This window comes from Hippocampus comes, unplaced genomic scaffold (assembly GCF_001891065.2).
Source record: "Hippocampus comes isolate QL1 unplaced genomic scaffold, H_comes_QL1_v1.1 scaffold7, whole genome shotgun sequence".
Lineage (NCBI taxonomy): Eukaryota > Metazoa > Chordata > Actinopteri > Syngnathiformes > Syngnathidae > Hippocampus > Hippocampus comes.
The window spans coordinates 6,688,256-6,710,774 of NW_017842060.1; the positions used below are offsets into that span (position 1 = coordinate 6,688,256).

Below are 22,519 nucleotides of genomic sequence, written 5' to 3' on the forward strand. Positions count from 1 at the left end.
AGCACGCATTGAAGACGGTTTTCACACCACTGATACATGAAATTTACTTGTGTTCACTTAGTTTTTTTTTTGTTTTTTTTTTTTTTTTTTTTACTGTCAGGCGCAAAATGCAGTTGTAAGTACAGTTTTGTAAGATGGCATGCAACTTTCAAAATTCCGTGACTGTTTTTCACATGCATATGTTGTCTATGTGAATGTGCCATGATGTAAAAGTTTTGTACCTGTCATTTTTTTGTGAATACAGTTAACATTGACACGCTAAAAGTATTTTATTGGTTCCTTTTCCAAGTGTCATATACAAACATTTTGGACTGCCACAAGAATTTTGTATCATGACATTAATGTAATTATTGACTTCTCATATGAAAATAACACTTGACTCCCCTCATGTCCTACAGAGTGGAGCCCTCTTTTATGTGAGTAGAATGTAGATTTTCACCTGACTCACCTTACTGACAATACAAATGGGGGGAGGCGGCGGGACTCAACCTACTCCGCTTCCATCCACACTTTGCTCCTAGAAAGACCATTAACGCTTTCATATATGGTCTTAGGTTGTCCTGTAGCTGCTTTTCATCTGCATCCATTCACTTGCGGGTGCTTATCCTTTATTTTGCGCACAATCTTACCTGTACTGATCGAGGGAGCAGGATTTGCAGCAATCTCACTTGGGCACGGCCTGCTGCGTGGCCGCTTTATTAATCTACTGGGCTCTTCCAGCATTAATCAATCACATTTACAGTGGAACCTGAAAAGTCGAATTGTTTAAATGTTTTGTTGTAGTGGTGGTGAACATACCGGTATTTTTACATAAGCAGGATGGTGACACAACATCTTCCTATGCCCTTCTCATTTGTCGTTTAAGTTTACAGAGTGTTATGACTGTTTAATTTTAACCTATGAATATTATAGTGGTGAACTTGGAATGTTATTTTTCCCCATGCTAAAAGCGAAACAAATTTCTTTCTGGAATTTATTGTCTTTGACCTTTTTAAGGTTTCACTGTAAATTTTTTGAGACTAATACGCTACTAGGCATGGGCCAATTATCTGTTTGACGGTTTACCGTGGTTTAAAAAAAAAATCAAGGTTTCAATAACCGCTAACACAGGCCGTCACCATTAATGAGTTTCTTTTTTCCTTTTTGAGGGGACTTTTAAGCAGGACACAATGTGAATATCTGCTTGCAGAGTTGAGTAAACCCCTCGCTTCTTTGAAATGAGTCGCCTCCAATTAATTTTTTTTCTCCTTCTTGGCGAGCGCATAGTAAGTGCAAGAGTACGCACAGAGGAGGAGAAGCTGGTGAGCAAGAAGAAAGAGACTGTGTGCAAACAAACATGCCTTTTAGCTTTGTTGATTCATGTGCATTGTCCTAAAAAATGGTCCCAGTGGTTACTAGTTGTTTTTATATGCCCAAATATTTCAAAATGTCATTTTAGAGCTTTCATTTTAACACGTGATGTTTTTGCTCACGCACTGTAATATTGGCCCATGCCTACTGTTTATGCTACGCTATCTAACTTGTAAGAACACCCCTGCTGCATTTTAAAATACACTGGTGCTTTGACTAATGAGTTTATCATGTTCCACGACTGTGCACGTAACTGAAAATATTTCCTCTCAAATGAAATTTTCCCCATTGATATGAATAAAAATGCCATTGTCCTAGTATTTTTTTTTTTAAATGTCTGGTTTTTAGACAATACTAGGCCATTAATTAGTTTGTTCAGTGGTGTGGTCAACTAGCACAAGAAGACATGCTTTTTTACTTACTTTTAATTATTGCTGTACTTATTGTTTTGTATTTGATTGCCTTTCTTTATGGACTGGAAATGTTTGTCATCCATCCATTCTCCAATCCGCTTATCCCCACAAGGGTTGCGGGCACACCTTGAACTGGTTGCCAGCTAATCGCAAGGTGCACATAGACAAATAAGCACTCGCGCTCACAATCACACCTAGGGACAATTCAGAGTGTTCCATTAACCTGCCATGCATGTTTTTGGAATGTGGGAGGAAACCGAGTACCCGGGGAAAACCCACGCAGGCTCGGGGAGGAAATGCAAACTCCATACACGAAGGCTGGAGCCAGAATCGAACCCTGCACCTCTGCACCGTGAAGCGGACGTGCTAACCAGTCTATACAATTATTTACTTTTAATTAGGACTTCAGTACTGCGTTAGAGGTTATATACAATATAATGACACGTTCTCACTGGCATCCAAATTTGTGTTATGTTGCTGTCACAGGGAAGGAACTTGTCATAAAACCGTGGATTCCCTTTATTCAGGACTTGAAGTCAGATCATTTTAGTAACGAGAATGACTTAAGCACCATTGTTTTTTTGGATGAATCCACATCAACTTGGTCTTGACAAACATACTCTGTGCTGATTCCAGGGAGGGGCCTTTTACTTGCTCTTTCGATAAGTGAACATTTTTTTTGTGACTTACAGAGCAGATGTTTTACCACCGTGTACACATCCTCAACTGGAAAGATTTAGTGGAGCAGTTTGACTGATCCTCTTTGACTCGTCGCAATCTGTCCAGTCTTCGCGGCCTGCCAAAAATCCCTGTGTTGCGGGGAGACACAAAGTTGCAGCTAAGGCAACGATATGTAGAAAATGATCGAATAATTAGAGGGCTTGTGAACGAGTGGCCGTAGAATTCAGTAGCAGCTGCGCAACAATTGGGAGTCACTTGTGGAGGCTGGCCCTAGTCCGACATACTACTAACTCCCATTGCATCAGAAATGTGGGTCAGCTAAAGTAGACCCCCTCTGGGCTTTGTAATCGGCTCGTATTTTTTGGTTGTTTTCTTTGTGAGCCAAAGGAAAAACACGCATTTGAGTCGAGGTTTCCAATTCACAATTCCAATCTGCACCACATGATTACTGCGTTCAATAAAATCAGATAACGGGACTTGTAGCATCTTTTAGCAGTGTCACAGGGTCCAGCTGCTCAAAGACTCAGTTAAAAAGCATGAAAACCCTCATTCCAAGTCTGACATCACATGCTGATTCCTCAGTGTTCCCCTTTGTGGAAAAATAGCCCCCTTTGAGCTTCTGCAGTTATTCTTGAAATTTGGCAAAAATATTCCCCGGGAAAAAAAAAGCCTTTACCTCAGCATTTTCTGTTTCTCTGGTTAGGATTTAGCTCACAGTGTGGCTTTAGATGGAAAGAGTAAATGGGCCACATGTTGAAACAGCTGCACAAGTAGTATATTTATTTATTTATTTGGCTTCTCAAAAGTGTCCAGTTCGACCGCCTGTTCATGGAAAAATTCTCTATTGTCTCTGCGCGAGCGCCAGAAAAAATAACCAAGAAAAATAACCCAAGATAACCTCTTGACAATTATCTAATCTATTTGCTACATGCTTACATTTAATGCTCACAAGAAAAAAAAAATCTTTAAAAATTACAATACCTCAAAAATATTACAAGCAAGCATTATTTATGAGAAGTTTGTAGACTTTCAAAAATAATGTGCAATGAGAGTTGAATCTTGTTAATCCAGACATTTAGTTTTGATCTTGATTAATTGTTAAATAAGATTGCGTTATCTTTTCAATGTGTGTGGCTGTTGTCAAGAAATTTCTTTTTGGAGAAATCAGCAATTGCTAAGAAATGAAAACAACTTGACCTTGAAAAATACGACCTAAAATCAGCATTTACGAATAATCATGCAGAATGATTGAATTTTGTTTTATGCATATTTTATTTTAATTAGAATTTTACCATGCATTTTGGGCTTCTTTTTTTTTTCAATTAAATTTAGGTTTTTTTCCCCCTCAATCCTATGTCAAAAGTTAGATTGTTTCAAAATTTAGTTAAAAGTTTAGCTCGCCGTTTTTATGCGCACTGCCAAATCTGAATGGACGTTAAACAATATGTAATGGTGTCCACTTAGCCTTTCTTTTATTAAAAATGTGTTTGTGCTTTTTTTTCCTGTGCTGCTATCATAATCTATCCATCTTTATTTTGTCCACTTACACATTGTCAACGTGGCTGTCTTGTCTGTATGAATCACATGACCTCCAGATGTTTGCTATCTGTCTGCATGGAACTTTTTTTTTTTTTAACTTGGAACATCAATGACGCTAAATTACTTTCTCAATAGTTTTTGCTTGTTATTAGTTGAAATACCAATAATAAAAATTTGTTGCAAAGTGTTGACAAAGCATTGCTGTAACACCCCTTGTTTCCCCCCCCCCCCAGGGTGAACTGGAACGTCAGCTTTTACAAGCCAACCCCATCCTTGAATCCTTTGGGAATGCGAAAACGGTGAAAAACGACAACTCGTCACGTTTTGTAAGTGCAACTGTAATGCTTATCTTTTCAAAGTCAACTCTTGATGTCAACGTCTATGTCATTGCCTTGTTGGATCATAACACGGTTCGAGTGATTCGATATGTAAGCAGCAACAGCATGTTAATGAGATGAATTCATGTGTGTACCAGCTTGAGCGCTTCTGTACCATCTATTTTCTGTTGCAGGGGAAATTCATCCGCATCAACTTTGATGTCACTGGATATATTGTTGGGGCCAACATTGAAACATGTATCCTTTTTTTTGTCATCATGCTTGTTCGAAGGAAATTAAATGTGAAGTGTCTAAAAAGAAAAAAAAATCCTTGACCTCTCGGTTGTCAGATTTATTGGAGAAATCCAGAGCGATCCGCCAAGCCAAAGATGAACGCACCTTCCATATTTTTTACCAACTGTTGGCTGGAGCGGGAGAACACCTCAAATGTGAGTGTGCAACATGGATGCACCTTATACTCATCATTCAGTGCAGACCATTGTGCTGGCTCTTTCCTGGCGAATACATTCCTGAATTTTTAGATTTAATTGTATGATTCCAACTTTTTGGGGGGAACAGTTTAGGGAAGGTACTTTTCTTTTCATGGCCCACAAAAGCATGCTTGGATGGGTTTGATGTGGAATGAAGTTGCGAGCCCAGCCATAACTCATGGCAGTTTTTGGCATCTCCCTTTGTGTTCATGCTTCTGAAGGTTTATGATTGTATTCTTACGTCCATAGCTGACCTGCTTTTGGAGGGATTCAACAACTACCGATTCCTGTCGAATGGCAACATTCCAATCCCGGGCCAGCAGGATAAAGACAACTTCCATGAGACAATGGAGGCCATGCACATTATGAGCTTCTCCCATGAGGAGATTCTGGGTATGTTTCAGTTGGTTAGACTAGTGGAAACTATGAAAAAGATCTTCAAAATGGAGACGTGAGCAATTGTGATGATGTGACAGATGAAATATTGGACAACGTAGCCTAGAGGTTATCATACCTGCCTCAACTGTGTTTTTTTTTGTTGTTTTTTTTAAATGTCTCTTTCTCCTGGTTTCTCATTTTTCTAGCCATGTTGAAAGTGGTGTCCTCGGTTCTTCAGTTTGGGAACATTATCTTTAAGAAGGAAAGGAATACCGACCAGGCCTCCATGCCTGATAACACAGGTAAAAAAAATAAATCAAATATCAAGTGTTAATTGTTGTAAATTTAACACACTGTTTTCATATCTGCAGTCATTCAACCCATATCACAATTATTGGACTTATTATGAACAGCAGTTTTCCCGCTGCAATATTAAGCCGCTTCAAGCGAAACAATTTTTTCTTGGCTTGTTTTCCATCCCGCCCACCAACTACATTGAACGCTTTTTTTCAAAACCCCGTTACTCATCATTTGAAACACAGCATTTTATTATTCTTTGCTGTTATTTTCCCCAAACACCTGTCAAATGTTAGGCATTGAAATACAGTGCACATACAAATGAAAAACCAGCTGGGCATTGAAACACAAATGAGTTTAGAGTCTTCAGATTTTACCCTGAATCAAGTGTGATGATTGTCAAGTCAATGAAATGCAATGATTTTAACAGTACTCACAAACTGACACATGTCCGACGTCTAACCTTGTCTGGACAAGTTGTTCTTTTCCTCTCCCCTCTCTTTTTTTCACCTCCTTTACATTTTGATCTTCATGCATAGAGCAGTAGGGCCTCGATTTATGCACTTTCTGTCCTTGAACCTTGTCAACCTACTATTAACGCACATCATTCTCAAGATTTACACCTCAGAGGAAATGGGGCCCAGTTCATCCACATGTGGCGGTGACTCGCTGTCCTTTCAAGAGGGAGTGAGGGAGACAGCGGGATACTGAGCCACGACTCCCAATGATCCATCTTGGCAAAATATTCCCAAATGTGACTAGCGGGATCCGGGCCTCGAGAGTGTTATTGCTAGAGGATTGCTGTCTGATCTCGACAGCTTCTTGGCTCTTTCCATGAGCTCCAGACTGTTCCATTGTATTTTATATGAATGGGGAAATCTGTCATACAATTTCAGGAAAACCTTGGATGTAAATTCATAATAGATTGAGGTCTTTGTTTTGATCCTTTTTGCAAGTGTTTATTATACATCACTGTCAAAAGGTACTGCAGAAGAGCCCTAATGTCTGTTTTTTTTCCCTTCCTGTCCCCAATTCCATTTCCCAGCCGCTCAGAAGCTGTGTCACCTGTTGGGCATGAGTGTCATGGAGTTTACTCGAGCCATCCTCTCTCCAAGGATCAAAGTAGGAAGAGACTATGTCCAGAAAGCCCAAACCAAAGAGCAGGTTCGTCTTTTGTAAACCTACTCTCATGCTGGTTTCTTTATTACAACACCACTAAAAGTACACTTTTCCTGCAGCTTATTTATATACTATACTCATATTGTCCATTATTTGGACACAAATGTAGTCAGTTGTTCTGGTTTAAAAAAAAAAAAACATGGTGTTTTTCTTCAAATAGTGGCCAACCCAATAAAATATCAGTAGTGCCACACAAAATGGGAAAATTATTTTTTTACAACAAATAATGTCTCGCGTATAGTGGCAGGCATAACAATGGAATATTATCCCACTAGATAGCAGAAGGTACATAATCATCTCTGTATCCACTTTTTGTAACATTTGTGTTTGTTTCTGCGCAGTAAGATTTTTTTCCATTGTACAGTATGTGCCTTGGCTCATTAAGATTTGGGAAACACTGCTCAAATAGGCACTATGCCTCAATCAGTCTTAATAAATAAGTACCTTCTTCAAATGTATACGTCCCTTTTATCATGAAGAAGGCAAAACCCTCATACATGTCATTTGAAGTAAAGTCACTGATGGTAGTGTGCTTTTCACACTCTCATTGACAGCGAGAGTGTGAGTAAGGATGGTTGTCTGCCAGCTGCTGTCCACCTTTCGCCTGATGTCACCTCAACTGGGATTCCCTGCAACTCTAAGATATGCCGCGTAGAAAAAGAATTGACAAAAACTTAACTTCCGAGCCCATCTCAGCTAGTACTCTATTGCCAACCAAAACAACAGCAACGACTGAGGGACATAAAGATCAATTAAAGAGCAGGAACGTGCCGGATGTTGTAAACAAGTTCCCTGCACACTATTAAAGATGATCTCAAGTTATGTGACACTTCTGTCTTGTGATCGGTCCACAATGTTATGTGCGTTCGTGTTTCAGGGTGCGATGCAATTTTTACATTCCAAACTGCCTCAGTATTGGACTTTTCATGGCATTTCTCCATATCAGTCATTTTTAATTTTGTTATGAACTCTATTTTCACCTCACACAAGGTGTAATACAGATAATAAAATTGAATAAATAATTACTGTAGTGTCTCACCGCCTCTGTCTCTTGCACCAGGCTGACTTTGCTGTGGAGGCCCTGGCGAAAGCAACATACGAGCGTCTCTTCCGTTGGCTGGTCCATCGCATTAACAAAGCTCTGGACAGGACCAAAAGACAGGGGGCCTCCTTCATCGGCATCCTGGACATTGCTGGCTTTGAGATCTTCCAGGTTTGACTCCTTCCATTGTTGCATTATGTAAGTCTGTTTTGTCCTGTTCGAGATCGAGGCAATACTAATGGTTTCTCCCCACTTTTTTAACAGCTCAATTCGTTCGAGCAGCTCTGCATCAACTATACAAATGAAAAACTGCAGCAGCTCTTCAACCACACCATGTTCATCCTTGAGCAGGAGGAGTACCAGAGGGAGGGAATCGAGTGGAGCTTCATCGACTTCGGCCTGGACCTGCAGCCCTGCATCGACCTCATTGAGAGGCCGGTCCGTTTTGAAATGAATTTGTCATGTTACTTCTATAATACTTGAAAGATTTAATTCCGAGCGCTTGACGTTCTGTTGCTGTTCCTTTAGGCAAACCCTCCAGGGGTGTTAGCTCTGCTGGATGAGGAATGCTGGTTCCCCAAGGCCACAGACAAGACCTTTGTGGACAAGCTGATCCAGGAACAGGGAACACACACCAAATTCCAGAAACCACGTCAGCTCAAAGACAAAGCCGATTTCTGCATCATCCACTATGCTGGAAGGGTATGTTAAATACTGTAAAGTAATTATAGGTGTTTTTTTGGAACATTTCCATTTGTTTAGTAAACACCTGCTGAGGGCTACACTTATTTTAGTGATACAGTGGAGAGACCTTAAGTTCTTATTTTCCTCCATAATCATCTACAAGTGGAAAGATAGCACTGGTCAGAGCTGATCTGAAGCGAGCTTCTCCTGTGGTCGAAATTGGGGTGGAATTACTGCTCGTGGCATTATGCAACAGAACACAGCATCGATCACACAGAGCGAGACCCGCTGAGGAGGACATCTGCTTAGCATTACAGGGACTACGTCTTACACAACTATCATCGAAAACCGCAAAGATTTGCAATTTTATGCGGTGGGTGGAAAGAATGCTGAAGCACAGAGCCACATCGCCAAATGTTCAATATTAGGTATGCATGAAATAAATGATATGGTGTGAATCGAAGCGTTCACAATGATCCATACACAATGGCCATCTGTAATCTTCCCTGGCACTGTCAAAAATGTCTGCCTGTTTCTTACATACGGACGCGTGACCGTCTTATTCTGAAGATTGAATTACCTGAAGCATGGAAACAATGATTTTCGATGACTTGTCTTTCTTTATCTTTTATGTCACCTTCAGCAGAGACAGTATCGTTTTAGTTATCCATTTGGGGTGAAATGTAGCTAAAATATCATTTCTTGTCATGGTTACTTGTCCTCTGTGACTGAGCATGCTTACCTGCCTCATCACTTCATGATACAAAACTGTATTACTGCAGCTTTCCAAAATTGTGTGGATTTATTTTTTTGGTTCTTTTCATTTCGAATATGATTATGAAGATTATCAAGAATTACAGATGCACCAATTACACATGTCTGCATTGCACACTTGTGCATGGTACTGAGAACGCACTCTAGCTATTAGATTTTAGGTATTAAGTGTGCTCGATTACAGTATAGATTGCCTAGTTTGTGTGCACCATTAAATCCACCATTTTAGGCATAGTGATGAATTCATTCAATTTATTAAAAAAATATATATATATCATTAACTCATTCCATCCATCACTTTTTTTTTTGATAGCACTTTTCCCCATGAGGGCCACAGATAATCTGGAGCCCAGCTGACCTTGCGCGATAGGTCATTATACCAGTACAGCCTTGAGTAGATGTCATGTATCTAATCACTTTCAGGACTTAACAGTACAGAATGTTTTTTGAAATATTCCATCACAGATTTGACACAGCACTGTGGTGTCCTTCCTCAGGTGGACTACAAGGCCGATGAGTGGTTAATGAAGAACATGGACCCCCTCAATGACAACGTGGCCACGCTTCTGCATCAGTCCACCGACAAATTTGTTGCGGAGCTGTGGAAAGATGGTGAGTCATTTCGGGTTCGAATTATCAAAACGGCAATTACATCTCAACAATTCACCTTTTGAGCGCCAGCTACCTAACAGCTGGGTTTGCCTCGCCGAGCTGATTTCTGCGACTTCTTTAACACCCCTCCTCCCCTCTCTGTCTCTGTCTGTGTTATAGAGATTCAGACCATTCAAAGGGCTTCATTCTATGACAATGTCACTAGTCTGGATGAGCCAGCAGGTGAATAGTAGTGTCATAGCAGACCTGGGCCAAAATAGTAGTTGGATTATGAGACCAACATGCTCATGCAACCAAACAAAGCAGGTTAAAGCGACAGCCTGTCAGTACATTTTAGCCCAGATCTGATGGATCTATGTGTCATGCTTCAGACAGTGTTGTCATTTGCTTCCAGGCTGCATGGCTCCATGTCATGGCCAGTAGCATTAGCACCAAGCCCTGAGCTAGGCTAGACTATAGCTGTCTTTAGTTGTGCCAGTGTGCTTCATGTGCTTATATGGGTCTACTTGTGATTGTTATATTCTTCAACAAGCTTATCGGGTGTGGTGCAGTTGTTCGGAGTAATGTTGTATTCCTGCTCCGGTAATGTGATAACAATAAATGTGGTAAATCTAGGTCGCTACTGAGGTAACATTTAACGACATCAATTTCCCCGCCTTTTCCCCCAGTAACGGCCAAATGAAACCAGATGTCATTTGTGGTGTTTGCGTTGGCCATGAGCTGAGCGTTGGAGGGTTCACGCAGCCGGCAGACATTGCTTTGCTGCAGTCTGCCACTCATGAAAGTTTTGTGACTTTGATTCACCCATTGTTCGGTCACAAATGAGTTGTGTCACTTTGGAAAGCCTATTTACAATTTATCTGCTCTGCTATCTTTATCAACTATGGATAGACTAGACGGCGGAAATTTGTTGTGTGATTGAAAAAAAAACACCCCAAATTTCTTAGGCATGTACTGGTGACCACAATTGCTTTTTTTTTTTTTTCAAGGATTGCTTTTGAGGCAGAGTGCTAAAACTGTAGCTTACATTAACAAGAAGACAATTGCATACCTTAGTTCAGGCTCCACATATGGTAGCCTCAAAATGGTACATTTAGAATCTTTCAAGTGTTAACTCCATGCTGACAGTCAAGTGCACTTCACACTAGGGGTTGCATGACTCAAGATTTAGTCAGGGCGACACTAATGTGATTGAAACTCACGTCTGCGAGTCGCTGATAATGTTTTTCAGTGCAATACAATTTTATTCTTTAAATGACCGAAGTAAGGAATGCTTTGCAATAACCTACATGCACGGACAATTAACAACTATGACACCAAATTTACATAAAACATGCACATTTGAACACAAGAGCGTTGACGTGGGCTGTGAGGGCTCGCTCCCTGACGCGTGATGGTAATTCCAGCTAAAGTGAAAAGTTGACAAGTTGTTCAAAATCCTGCTCGAGCTTGACTTTTTCCCCTTTACTGGGTTTTACCTCACTTTGCAAAGCTGCATATTCAGAAAAAGAAGACAATTGAAATCCACCGAGGGGGGTGTACTATTTATTATTCAGCACACTCAGCTGTTTTGGTGCAAACAGCTCTGCCTCCCCCCACAAGCCAAGAACTCGTGATTAGCAACTGGTTGACTTAACTGTCTAAACGTCATTGTGGAGTACTAAAGTCGACTGGTCAACTAGTCTGCACAATGCCTACATCAAATCTATTATGAAGATGATTATGATGAAATCTCTTGTGACCACAAAGAGCCCTTGTCCCATGCTTTTGACATTTTAACGCAGTATAATTCTCAAATTCATTAAAGGGGAAAAAATGATCAATGTCTTGTTGGCACAGTGTCCAATCAGATTGCTTTGTCACCCCTTTTCTGTTTATAGCCTACCGCATGATATCTGGGCATTTCTTTCTGATCTCACATGTCCATGTTTTTTAGCCCTGAATCAGTGTGTCTTCATTGAGACACAATTTATGAATCAATTTATTCTTGCAAGCTTACAAAAACCTATTAGTGAATGTGAAGAAATAGTTCACAAGTGAGAATTAGTGCAAGACTTTGTGTGCCAGCAGCTGTCTTCCGGTCATTCGTAGTGTTCCTGTCATCCGTCTGCATCGGGCCTTGTTGTAATTACATCACCACATCAGTCACCGTTGCTCCTTCCACTCGTGTCAAGTTACACGTTTCTAACCAGTTCTTCCCCCTCTTCGCCCACCAGTGGATCGTATAGTGGGCCTGGACCAGGTGGCAGGCATGAACGAGACGGCGTTCGGCGCCACCTACAAAACGAAGAAGGGCATGTTTAGGACGGTGGGTCAGCTCTACAAGGAGTCACTCACCAAGCTCATGGCCACACTGAGGAACACCAACCCCAACTTTGTCCGCTGTATCATCCCCAACCACGAAAAACGAGTAAATGCATCCTTTAAATCTACATTACTTGTATTTGGACAAGTCAACACATATTTTCTGTAATGTTTTTGTGGAACAGTTTGTCTGTCTGGCACAAATACAGTGGCATAAACTGTTAGAGGTTGTTGTTGCCGTCCCTCTTGATTATTTTTCCTTTTCTAGGCAGGTAAACTGGAGCCTCACCTGGTTCTGGACCAGTTGAGGTGTAATGGGGTTCTTGAGGGGATCCGTATCTGCAGGCAGGGCTTCCCCAACCGTATTGTCTTCCAGGAATTCAGACAGAGGTGACATGCAATCCTTTTCTTTGTTTTTTTTTTTGTGTGCATGCGTCTGGGTTATCACACTACACTGGTAAGTGTAAATTTGAGTTGACTTTTGTGTTCTCTTCCGCTGACAGATATGAGATCCTCACTCCCAACGCTATCCCCAAGGGCTTCATGGATGGGAAACAAGCTTGTGAGAGAATGGTAATGTGCGTTCGCTGTTGTTGTAATGGTTACTTATTGGACTATGATGTCACTGCAGCAATTTTCTGTGTTCTTTTTCCAGATCCAAGCCCTTGAGCTGGACCCCAATCTGTTTCGGATCGGCCAGAGTAAGATCTTTTTCAGAACTGGCGTACTGGCTCACTTGGAGGAGGAACGTGATCTCAAGATCACAGACATCATCATTTACTTCCAGTCTGTGTGCCGTGGCTACTTGGCACGCAAGTGAGTAACATAATCAACTCTTTATATGATAACTACATTAATTTTTCTTTCTCGGGCAACAAAAAAATCAAATTCCAGACTCTTATGTCCGTGAAACATATGATCACGTTAATTGTTAAATCTCATTACTTTTTGCCTCCATTTGATCTGGATGAAACTTGACCTCCTTAAGATCAAGTGTCGTAGCTGCTCACTCATTGATTTTCCAGGTGACTAATCCTCGAGGTCTGTGCTCTCTGAGTGCTATCTAAGTGTTTTTTGAAAGATTGTCTTCAGCGGGTACCAGCATAATCGTGGAACTTGTTTCTCCCATAGGGCCTTTGCTAAGAAACAGCAACAGCTAAGCGCCCTGAAAGTTCTCCAGAGGAACTGTGCAGCTTACCTGAAGCTGCGACACTGGCAGTGGTGGAGACTGTTTACCAAGGCGGGAAAACCCACACCCGATTCTTCCAGCTACAGCACATAGTGGAACACTACGTTTTACAGCCATTTCTTTTGTCCCCGATCAGGTGAAGCCTCTTCTCCAGGTTACCAGGCAGGAGGAGGAGATGCAGGCCAAAGACGAGGAGCTGGTCAAGGTGAAGGAGAGACAGCTGATGGTGGAGAATGAGCTTGTGGACATGGAGAGGAAACACCAACAGGTTGACATGTCTGCTTTGAACAAAACCCAAATTTTTGCCTTTTTTTTTTTTTTTTGAAATAGCATTAAATTCAACAACTTTCCCCTGAGCAGCTCGTGGAGGAAAAGACAATTCTAGCAGAGCAGCTCCAGGCAGAAACGGAGCTGTTTGCAGAGGCTGAAGAGATGCGAGCTCGTCTGGCCTCCAGAAAGCAAGAGCTTGAGGAGATCCTCCATGACCTGGAATCTCGGGTGGAGGAGGAGGAGGAGAGGAACCAGAGTCTGCAGAACGAGAAGAAGAAGATGCAGTCGCACATTCAGGTTTGTTTGTGTTTTTTTGTGAGGGATAAGCCTTGATGTGTTTGTAGCTGATCATCATGTTGTCTCCTGAGCAGGACCTCGAGGAGCAGCTCGACGAGGAGGAAGCCGCACGACAGAAGCTTCAGCTCGACAAAGTGACAGCTGAGGCAAAGATCAAGAAATTAGAAGAAGACATTGTGTTGCTGGAGGACCAGAACACCAAGTTCCACAAGGTGAGAGGGCCATTTTTAATGGGAAATTTGTGGCAGGGGGCTTTTTCATCTTAAATGAGTCAAAAGGCACAGTCTAAATAATGCTTTGTTTTTGTGCCTGACAGGAGAAGAAGCTGCTGGAGGACCGGATCAACGAAGCAACCACCATGCTGACAGAGGAGGAGGAGAAAGCAAAGAACCTTGGAAAGCTCAAGAACAAGCAGGAGATGATGATGGTGGATCTGGAGGGTAAGAGAGGCCACTCGCGCACATGATCAGCGTTTTCTCACTTTGGGAAATGTCCAACATTTAGTCATCCTAAATTGTGAACTTTTTTTTTTTTTTTTTGCAATAATGATTAACAACAACAGGTTAGGATTGGGGTTAGGGGTGGGGCGAGGGTTAGGGGGTTCAGGTTAGGGGTTGGGGTTAAACTTTAGGGGTCGGGGGTTAGGGTTGGTTAGGTTACGTCCGTTTATTAATAAAGCACCAGTTCACAACACGTTATCTCAAACCACCTGTACACATTGCACAGGTAAAGAACCACAATCCTGATACATTATAGATGCATAAATACTGCATCTATATACGAAAACCAACTGAACCCACATGAGCAAGCACTTGGAGACAAATGAAAGGGGAAACTCCCTCAGAGGATGAATCCCAATAGAAACCAGACTCTATGCCAGGCATTTGCAATCTCCAGACCTTGTGGGCCATAATTCTACATGTTTTAGATGTTTCCCTCTTCCAACTCACCTGATTCAAATGATCAGGATCATGATCAGGCTTCTGGAGAGCTTGCTGTGATGAGCTGATCATTGGATTCAGGTGAGTTGGAAGAGGGAAACATCTAAAACATGGAGGATAGTGGCCCTCGAGGACCGGAGTCGCCCATTGAGCTGCGGAGACAAGCGTAGCAGGACAGAGGGTAAATAAGGACAGAAAACAGATTAGTGGGATTGAGCAGCTGGAGGAGGGACGAGAGAACAATGGGTACAACAACAGCCGAATTACCAACAGTAGTAGTCCTATGATGAGAGCTGCAACGACTATATTGATACACAACCCTACTGCCGATATGGCGTAGAATTGTCCTTTTGTCTTATCATGTTGCATTTACATTATTTAAAATGTGTAGAGCTAACTACATTCCATGTATCACATGATACATGTTTGTATTCCTGCAGAGCGTCTGAAGAAGGAAGAGAAAACGCGTCAAGAGCTGGAGAAGGCAAAACGCAAGCTGGATGCTGAGACAACAGACCTGCAAGACCAAATTGCTGAGCTCCAGGCGCAGATTGAGGAATTGAAGATCCAGTTGGCCAAGAAAGAAGAAGAGCTGCAGACTTCCTTGGCCAGGTATAATTGCATTTAAACACATTCACTGCCAATCCTCCCAGTCACAGTGCATATTTGGCATCTATAGCCGTCAATGGCAGTGAAAGGAAGCACACCAGTTTCACACAAAATAAGAGTTTTGTTTTGGTATGGTGCTTGGCTTAACATTGTGTTAGCTTTTTCCTTCTTAATCACCTCATAAGATTAGCAGCACCTCTTTAAAACATTGCTGCATCCAACCCGCATCCCTAAAAATATATAAAGTATCTGTTTTTGAATGATTCCACAAATAGTGACATTTACAGCTGCAGAGAAAAAGAATTGTGTCGAACATGTGGCACCTCTTGTTGTTTAGTGACTTTCCACTTTCCATGTTGTACTACCGCACATATCCTCTTCCCGTGGTGTGTCGTCCGCCTCCATGGCAACCACACTGCAGAGTACTCAGCCCACAATCAAGGCCTCAAATAGACATGACAACAAAGACAGCGGTGAGATAAATGCTGAGTGTGTCAACTGAGCGCACGCTTTTCTTTATCAGCGAGCGCACACTCAACGCGTGCGCATACAGACACACACACATATACTTAATGCAGTGGGAAATTGATGCTAATGGAGCTGCTTACTCGCTGACTGCACACCAATATATTGGTTGGCAATATATTCTAAAAAATAATTTCGTAAATAAATAAAGGGAAATACGTGCATCTTGTTCCTAGGGACCGTGAAGCACATCCAATTTCAGAGGAGCCTTTCTTAAGTCTTCATTAGGGTTGCCGGTGAGCTTGTACCTATTCCAGTTGACAGTGTGAAAAGTGAGGTGCCCCCTGGACTGGTTGTCAGTCAATCTCAGCACACATATTGACAAACAAAGCATTCACATTCACATCTCTAGACAATTTTCAGTCTTGGGTGAATCTGGCATGGGAATGTGCACGGGGGCCCCAGAGCACCTGGAGAAAACCCACTCGAGGTTTCTGCTATGTTATCCCCTCACACGCAAACGACACCCATGCCTTAACTCAACTTGAGAAATGTGAAGCAGACGTGTAAACTTTATTTCAACACCGTTGCCCCCTTTCTCAAGTCAATCTCCTCCTATTCATGTTACCGCAAAGCATCAGTATTTCAAGCTGGACATTTGAGCTTTGAGACATTAACAAGACAAAGTGAATGTCTGTCTGCAAGATTAAACACATGTTGAAAACTTAATACGGTAATCATGACATTACGTGATAGTCGCCGGAATGTCAGTTGGACATTGGTGAAACGTGTGGCACAGTGATGGGGGAAACACTTGAATAAATGAGAATGCTTGATTCTTGAAAAATATCGATACAATTAATTACACATACATTCAATGTGCCCTTATAACTTCTATCAGGACGGACGAAGAGACGGCACAGAAGAACAATGCCCTCAAGCAGATCCGCGAGTTGCAGGCCCAACTGGCTGAGCTCCAGGAGGACCTGGAATCTGAAAAGCTGTGCAGGAGTAAAGCTGAAAAACTGAAGAGGGACCTCAGCGAGGAGCTTGAGGCTCTGAAGACAGAGCTGGAGGACACGCTGGACACTACCGCCGCCCAGCAAGAACTCAGGTGCTTAGTTAATACTGCTTGAACCATATAGGAAGAAAGCAACAAAAATCCTGTTTATCTTGATAACATTGATTTTTGTGTTTTTCCATTTTGACACAAGAACCAAGCGAGAGCAAGAAGTAGCTGAGCTGAAGAAAGCGATTGACGAGGAGAGCAAAAACCATGAGGCCCAGATCCAGGAAATGAGGCAGAGGCACGCCACAGCGCTGGAGGAACTCTCTGAACAACTGGATCAGGCTAAGAGAGTGAGTCTTCGCCATCAGCGGTGCTCATGTCGAGATGGACGGTCAGTGAACAAGACCAAGCTACTGCGATTCTCAATTCAAAACATCCCGTTTTGATGCAGTTTAAGTCCAACTTGGAAAAGAACAAGCAGTGCCTGGAAAATGACAACAAAGAGTTGGTCTGCGAGGTGAAGATTCTGCAGCAGACGAAGACAGAGTCTGAACACAAGAGGAAGAAGCTGGAGTCCTTGATGCAGGAGTTCTCAGCCAGAACCACTGAAATGGAGCGAGCCAAGGGGGAGATGGCCGACCGTTCCCACAAACTCCAGGTAGATTTCGCCAACAATATCGAGCAAGCTAGCTAGAAGGATAGCTAGCTAGATAGCTATCTATCTTTTTTTAATTTGTCCTCCTGTAGTTGGAGCTGGACAACGTGTCAACCTTGCTGGAAGAGGCGGAGAAGAAGGGCATCAAACTGACCAAGGATGCCGACAACTTGGGAAGCCAGCTGCAGGATGCACATGTAGGAAATACCGCCACGTCAAATGGCGCCGCATACTGCCGGCCTCGGACAGAATCCTCACGTCCCCAAAACCATCACGTTTCAAGAAAAAAAAATGTAGTGTTTATTGAGACGTTAGCATTGCATCGTCAAAAAGAGCGAGCCACTTTCAACACTTGGCATTGGTCAAGAATTTGTCAGAATAACCGACCCACATCGGGGTTGTCCAAAAATATCGACTTGTGAAAAACTATGAAATTGACCAACTTTGGCAAGAGGAAGTTTCACTGCCGATATGTCGACTGCAAATGGATGATTTTGCAAACATTATCGTGACTGGCATCGAGCATGTTTTTGTGGCTGTGCGGTGCAGGAGTTACTGCAGGAGGAGACCCGCCAGAAGCTGAACCTGGGCAGTCGAGTGCGTCAGCTGGAGGAGGAGAAGAACACCTTGCTGGAGCAGCAGGAGGAGGAGGAGGAGGCTCGACGCAACTTGGAGAAACAGCTGCAGACGGCCCAAGCTCAGGTATGACGTGGATCTTATTTGCCAAGAAAACTTTCCGGCATGGGATTATCGTGCATTCAGAATATTCCACAATTCCTATAGCTGCTTGAGACCAAGAAGAAGCTGGAGGAGGATGTGGGAGCCATGGAAGGCCTGGAAGAGGTGAAGCGAAAACTCCAGAAAGACGTGGAGCTGAGCAGCCAGCGTCTGGAGGAGAAAGCCATGGCAATGGACAAGATGGAGAAGACCAAAAACCGACTGCAGCAGGAACTAGACGACCTGGCGGTGGACTTGGACCACCAGAGGCAGATAGTCTCCAACTTGGAAAAGAAGCAGAAGAAGTTTGACCAGGTTGCCATCATCACTTTTTAATTTCCGTGGAATAAACAATCCCGATTTGTCAACGCTTCTGAATGTGACGGCCATGTTTCACTTCATTGCAACAGATGCTGGCCGAGGAGAAAACCGTGTCGGCTAGGTACGCCGAGGAGCGTGACCGTGCGGAGGCCGAGGCCAGGGAGAAGGAGACCAAGGCCTTGTCCATGGCCAGAGCTCTGGAGGAGGCGCTGGAGGCCAAGGAGGAGCTGGAGAGATTCAACAAGCAGCTCCGTGCAGAAATGGAGGACCTGATGAGCTCAAAGGATGACGTGGGAAAGAATGTAAGCGAATCCATTTCATGAATAGGATAGACTATCGAGTCTATCAATCGATAAAAAGAGCTAATTTCTTCTCTCCGCTGCTAATGCTAATAATGGGTTTCCATGGTTCCCTAAAATGCCTTACACTAGATATTTCCAAATAGATCTCCTCAAAAATGACACTTAATCCTTAAATCCTTTGGCTGTTGAATCAACTGAATAGAAAATGAATAATGTTTCATATTGTTGAATAAAGATAAACACTTAAAAAATAATGATGTTTTTTAAAGAAAGTATTTCAAGATGGCGCCGCGAGAGTGGCTGCCTTTACAGCAGCTCCTAGACGTTTTGTTCTTCTACATTCTTCCTTTCATAACTTTGCTGCTGTAGATTGGGAATTTCTCCATTGTGAGACAAATAAAGGTTTTCTTATTCTTATTGTTCTTTTTCTTAATATTGTCACATAATATTGAGCCCCCTCCTTGCGGTCGCATTTTTTAAAGAGACAACTTCATGAAAGTGGCTAAAATTGCCTCTGGCGGTTTTAGAAACGCATTTGCTTCACAGCATGATGCTCTATCTTGTTCTGTTTATACTTACCACAGTAACAGGGCACAAAAAATAATAACTATAATAGTACCTAATACGTGTTGCTGTTTTTCCTCGCAGGTCCACGAGCTGGAGAAGTCCAAGCGTACGCTGGAGCAGCAGGTGGAGGAGATGCGGACTCAGCTGGAGGAGCTGGAGGATGAGCTGCAGGCCACCGAGGATGCCAAATTGCGGCTCGAGGTCAACATGCAGGCCATGAAGGCCCAGTTTGATCGGGACTTGCAGGCCAGAGACGAGCAGGGCGATGAGAAGAAGAGGGCACTGGTCAAACAGGTCGGTCTTTATGACTTTCATATTTGCCTCAAGACAAAGATGTGGGTTTGAGCGAGACGTGCTGCGAGCAGGTGCGTGAAATGGAGGCCGAGTTGGAAGACGAGAGGAAGCAGAGGACGCTCGCTGTGGCCTCCAAAAAGAAGCTGGAGATGGACCTCAACGAGCTGGAGGGACAAATAGAAGCAGCCAACAAAGGCAGGGATGAGGCCATGAAGCAGCTTAAGAAACTACAAGTACGCAAAAACCCACGAGTCATCCACCTCTTTTACTTTACCGGCTGCGTCTCACCACAGAGTGTTCGCCCACTTTTCTTAGGCTCAGATGAAAGACTATCAGAGGGAGCTGGAGGAGGCGCGGTCCTCCAGGGACGAGATCTTTCTGCAGTCCAAAGAAAACGAGAAGAAACTCAAGAGCCTCGAGGCCGAAGTCTTACAACTGCAAGAGGACCACGCCGCCTCCGAGAGAGCTCGCCGCCATGCCGAACAGGAGCGGGACGAATTGGCGGACGAAATCTCCAACAGCACTTCCGGAAAGTCAGTGCGCGCCGACCGTCACTTTTCCGAAAGGTGACAAAGACAAGAGTTTGTTGACATCGGCGCTTTTGTCAGGTCTTTGCTGCTGGATGAAAAGAGGAGGCTCGAGGCTCAAATCGCCCAGCTGGAGGAGGAGCTGGAGGAGGAGCAGGGCAACACGGAGCTGCTCAACGAGCGCTTCAGAAAGAGCACGCTGCAGGTACACGCACGTTTTTCTTTGTGACATGGGGTGCACTCAACAATAAATGGCTTATAGTTGATGATAATGATACGATTTAAAAATGGTCACTTTATACATACGGCAGCAGGGGTGAGCTTGTGGGCGTGTCTGACTCACAGTAAGATAAAATAAACATGACATCCGGGGCATAGTCAGGTCAAAAAAGAGCAATATGTAAAGTAAGACTCAAGAGGCGGTAAACTGAATCCAGAATCAAAATGTCCGATATGATGTGCTTAGATCCACAAGAAAATACGCCCAGATTTGACGGTGAACTTAGCTGGCGGGAGGGTGCACCAATGACAGATTTGATTTGACGGGAGAATGTGCGCGGCCAGAAAAGCATGCAGCTTTTCTAAGTTTCACATAGAGGAGAATATGGCCCCTAATGATTCATGGAAAATGGCGGGGCGGGCGGCGGGGGTGGGCATTTGCAGACTCCTCATTTTGAAACGCAATTTCTCCAGGTGGAGACTCTAAGCACGGAGCTGGCTGCAGAGCGCGGTGCCTCCCAAAAGAGTGAGAACGCCCGGCAACAGATGGAGCGTCAGAACAAGGTGCGACAGACCTCTTCCAAAAAATTCTCGCTTTTCTCGGCAATCCACCCCAGCCCACACCAGATACCTTGAATACCGTAAGCCTCACGTTATAAAAGTCCCATTTGTCCCACAAAGGAGTTGAAAGCCAAGCTAGCGGAGCTGGAAGGCTCGGTCAAGTCCAAGTTTAAGGCTTCCATCACGGCGCTGGAAGCTAAAATCTTGCAGCTGGAGGAGCAGCTGGAACAGGAGGCAAAGTAGGTGCTAGCATTCTCAAAACACCGCGCGTGAGGTCAACCATTAATTTCGTGTTGGTCGCCATCTTCAGAGAGAGAGCAGCGGCCAATAAGATATTCCGACGCACAGAGAAGAAGCTGAAGGAGGTGATGATGCAGGTGGAGGACGAGCGGCGTCATGCCGACCAGTACAAAGAACAGGTGAATGGGGCTACACAGTTGTGGAACGATTTGATGGTCGTGTTGCTTTTTCTGTTTGTCTGTTTCAGACAAAATATAGCAACAACAAAAAAAAAAAAGCGGCTAGACCAGGGGTCGGCAACAATTATAGTTTTTTTCAGCCCAAAACGCATTGCTATACATGGTCGTTTTGTTCGGCCCAAAATGCCTTACGAGACATGGTCGTTTTTTTGGCTAAAAACGCCCTACTATACGTGGTCGGTTTTTTTTCGGCCCAAAACGCCTTACTCTACATGGTGATTTCTTTTATTCTTTTTTTTTTTTTGGCCCAAAACGACTTACGATACATGGTCGGTTTTTTTTTTTTGGTCCATAAATGCCTTACTATACATGGTCGTTTTTTTCGGCCCAAAATGCCTTACGAAACATGGTCGTTTTTTTCGGCTAAAAACGCCTTACTATACATGGTCTTTTTTGGGCTAAAAACGCCTTACTATACATGGTCGTTTTTTTTTTAGTCCTTTTTTTTCGGCCCAAAACGCCTTACTATACATGGTCGTTTTTTTCGGCTAAAAACGCCTTACTATACGTGGTCGTTTTTTTCGGCTAAAAATGCCTTACTATACATGGTCGTTTTTTTTTCGGCTAAAAACGCCTTACGATACGTGGTCGTTTTTTTCGGCCCAAAACGCCTAACTATGCATGGTCGTTTTTTTCGGCATAAAATGCCTTACTATACGTGGTCGTTTTTTAGTCTTTTTTTTTCGGCCCAAAACGCCTTACTATACATGGTGTTTTTTTTCGGCAAAAAACGCCTTGCTATACATGGTCGTTTTTTTTTCGGCCCAAAATGCCTTACTATACATGGTCGTTTTTTTAGGCGGTTTTTTTTTTCGGCCCAAAACGCCTTACGATACATGGTCGTTTTTTTCGGCTAAAAACGCCTTGCTATACATGGTCGTTTTTTTCGGCCCAAAATGCCTTACTATACATGGTCGTTTTTTTAGTCGGTTTTTTTTTTCGGCCCAAAACGCCTTACGATACATGGTCGTTTTTTTCGGCTAAAAACGCCTTGCTATACATGGTCGTTTTTTTCGGCCCAAAATGCCTTACTATA

At 43.1% G+C, this 22,519-nt stretch overlaps 1 protein-coding gene across 3 annotated transcripts in view; it reads left to right on the forward strand.

The window, feature by feature from the left end:
• The window catches only part of myh10 (myosin, heavy chain 10, non-muscle), a 44,305-nt gene that overhangs the window by 15,403 nt on the left and 6,383 nt on the right, over positions 1-22,519 (forward strand). The window contains exons 7-42 of one of the 3 annotated variants that reach the window (XM_019862072.1): positions 101-115; positions 399-416; positions 4,217-4,309; positions 4,495-4,558; positions 4,651-4,749; positions 5,041-5,184; positions 5,376-5,471; positions 6,512-6,630; positions 7,706-7,858; positions 7,952-8,125; positions 8,216-8,389; positions 9,643-9,757; positions 11,974-12,167; positions 12,330-12,451; positions 12,565-12,634; positions 12,717-12,877; positions 13,193-13,301; positions 13,387-13,518; positions 13,611-13,817; positions 13,892-14,029; positions 14,134-14,257; positions 15,199-15,370; positions 16,734-16,946; positions 17,047-17,191; positions 17,293-17,499; positions 17,589-17,693; positions 18,046-18,198; positions 18,280-18,528; positions 18,624-18,836; positions 19,485-19,697; positions 19,769-19,930; positions 20,013-20,230; positions 20,306-20,429; positions 20,918-21,007; positions 21,125-21,243; positions 21,315-21,423. In XM_019862072.1, the coding sequence (XP_019717631.1) occupies positions 101-115; positions 399-416; positions 4,217-4,309; positions 4,495-4,558; positions 4,651-4,749; positions 5,041-5,184; positions 5,376-5,471; positions 6,512-6,630; positions 7,706-7,858; positions 7,952-8,125; positions 8,216-8,389; positions 9,643-9,757; positions 11,974-12,167; positions 12,330-12,451; positions 12,565-12,634; positions 12,717-12,877; positions 13,193-13,301; positions 13,387-13,518; positions 13,611-13,817; positions 13,892-14,029; positions 14,134-14,257; positions 15,199-15,370; positions 16,734-16,946; positions 17,047-17,191; positions 17,293-17,499; positions 17,589-17,693; positions 18,046-18,198; positions 18,280-18,528; positions 18,624-18,836; positions 19,485-19,697; positions 19,769-19,930; positions 20,013-20,230; positions 20,306-20,429; positions 20,918-21,007; positions 21,125-21,243; positions 21,315-21,423 (5,013 nt within the window). The remainder of the gene's footprint in view (positions 1-100; positions 116-398; positions 417-4,216; positions 4,310-4,494; positions 4,559-4,650; positions 4,750-5,040; positions 5,185-5,375; positions 5,472-6,511; positions 6,631-7,705; positions 7,859-7,951; positions 8,126-8,215; positions 8,390-9,642; positions 9,758-11,973; positions 12,168-12,329; positions 12,452-12,564; positions 12,635-12,716; positions 12,878-13,192; positions 13,302-13,386; positions 13,519-13,610; positions 13,818-13,891; positions 14,030-14,133; positions 14,258-15,198; positions 15,371-16,733; positions 16,947-17,046; positions 17,192-17,292; positions 17,500-17,588; positions 17,694-18,045; positions 18,199-18,279; positions 18,529-18,623; positions 18,837-19,484; positions 19,698-19,768; positions 19,931-20,012; positions 20,231-20,305; positions 20,430-20,917; positions 21,008-21,124; positions 21,244-21,314; positions 21,424-22,519) is intronic. The other 2 variants (XM_019862074.1, XM_019862073.1) reach the window with 2 other exon arrangements.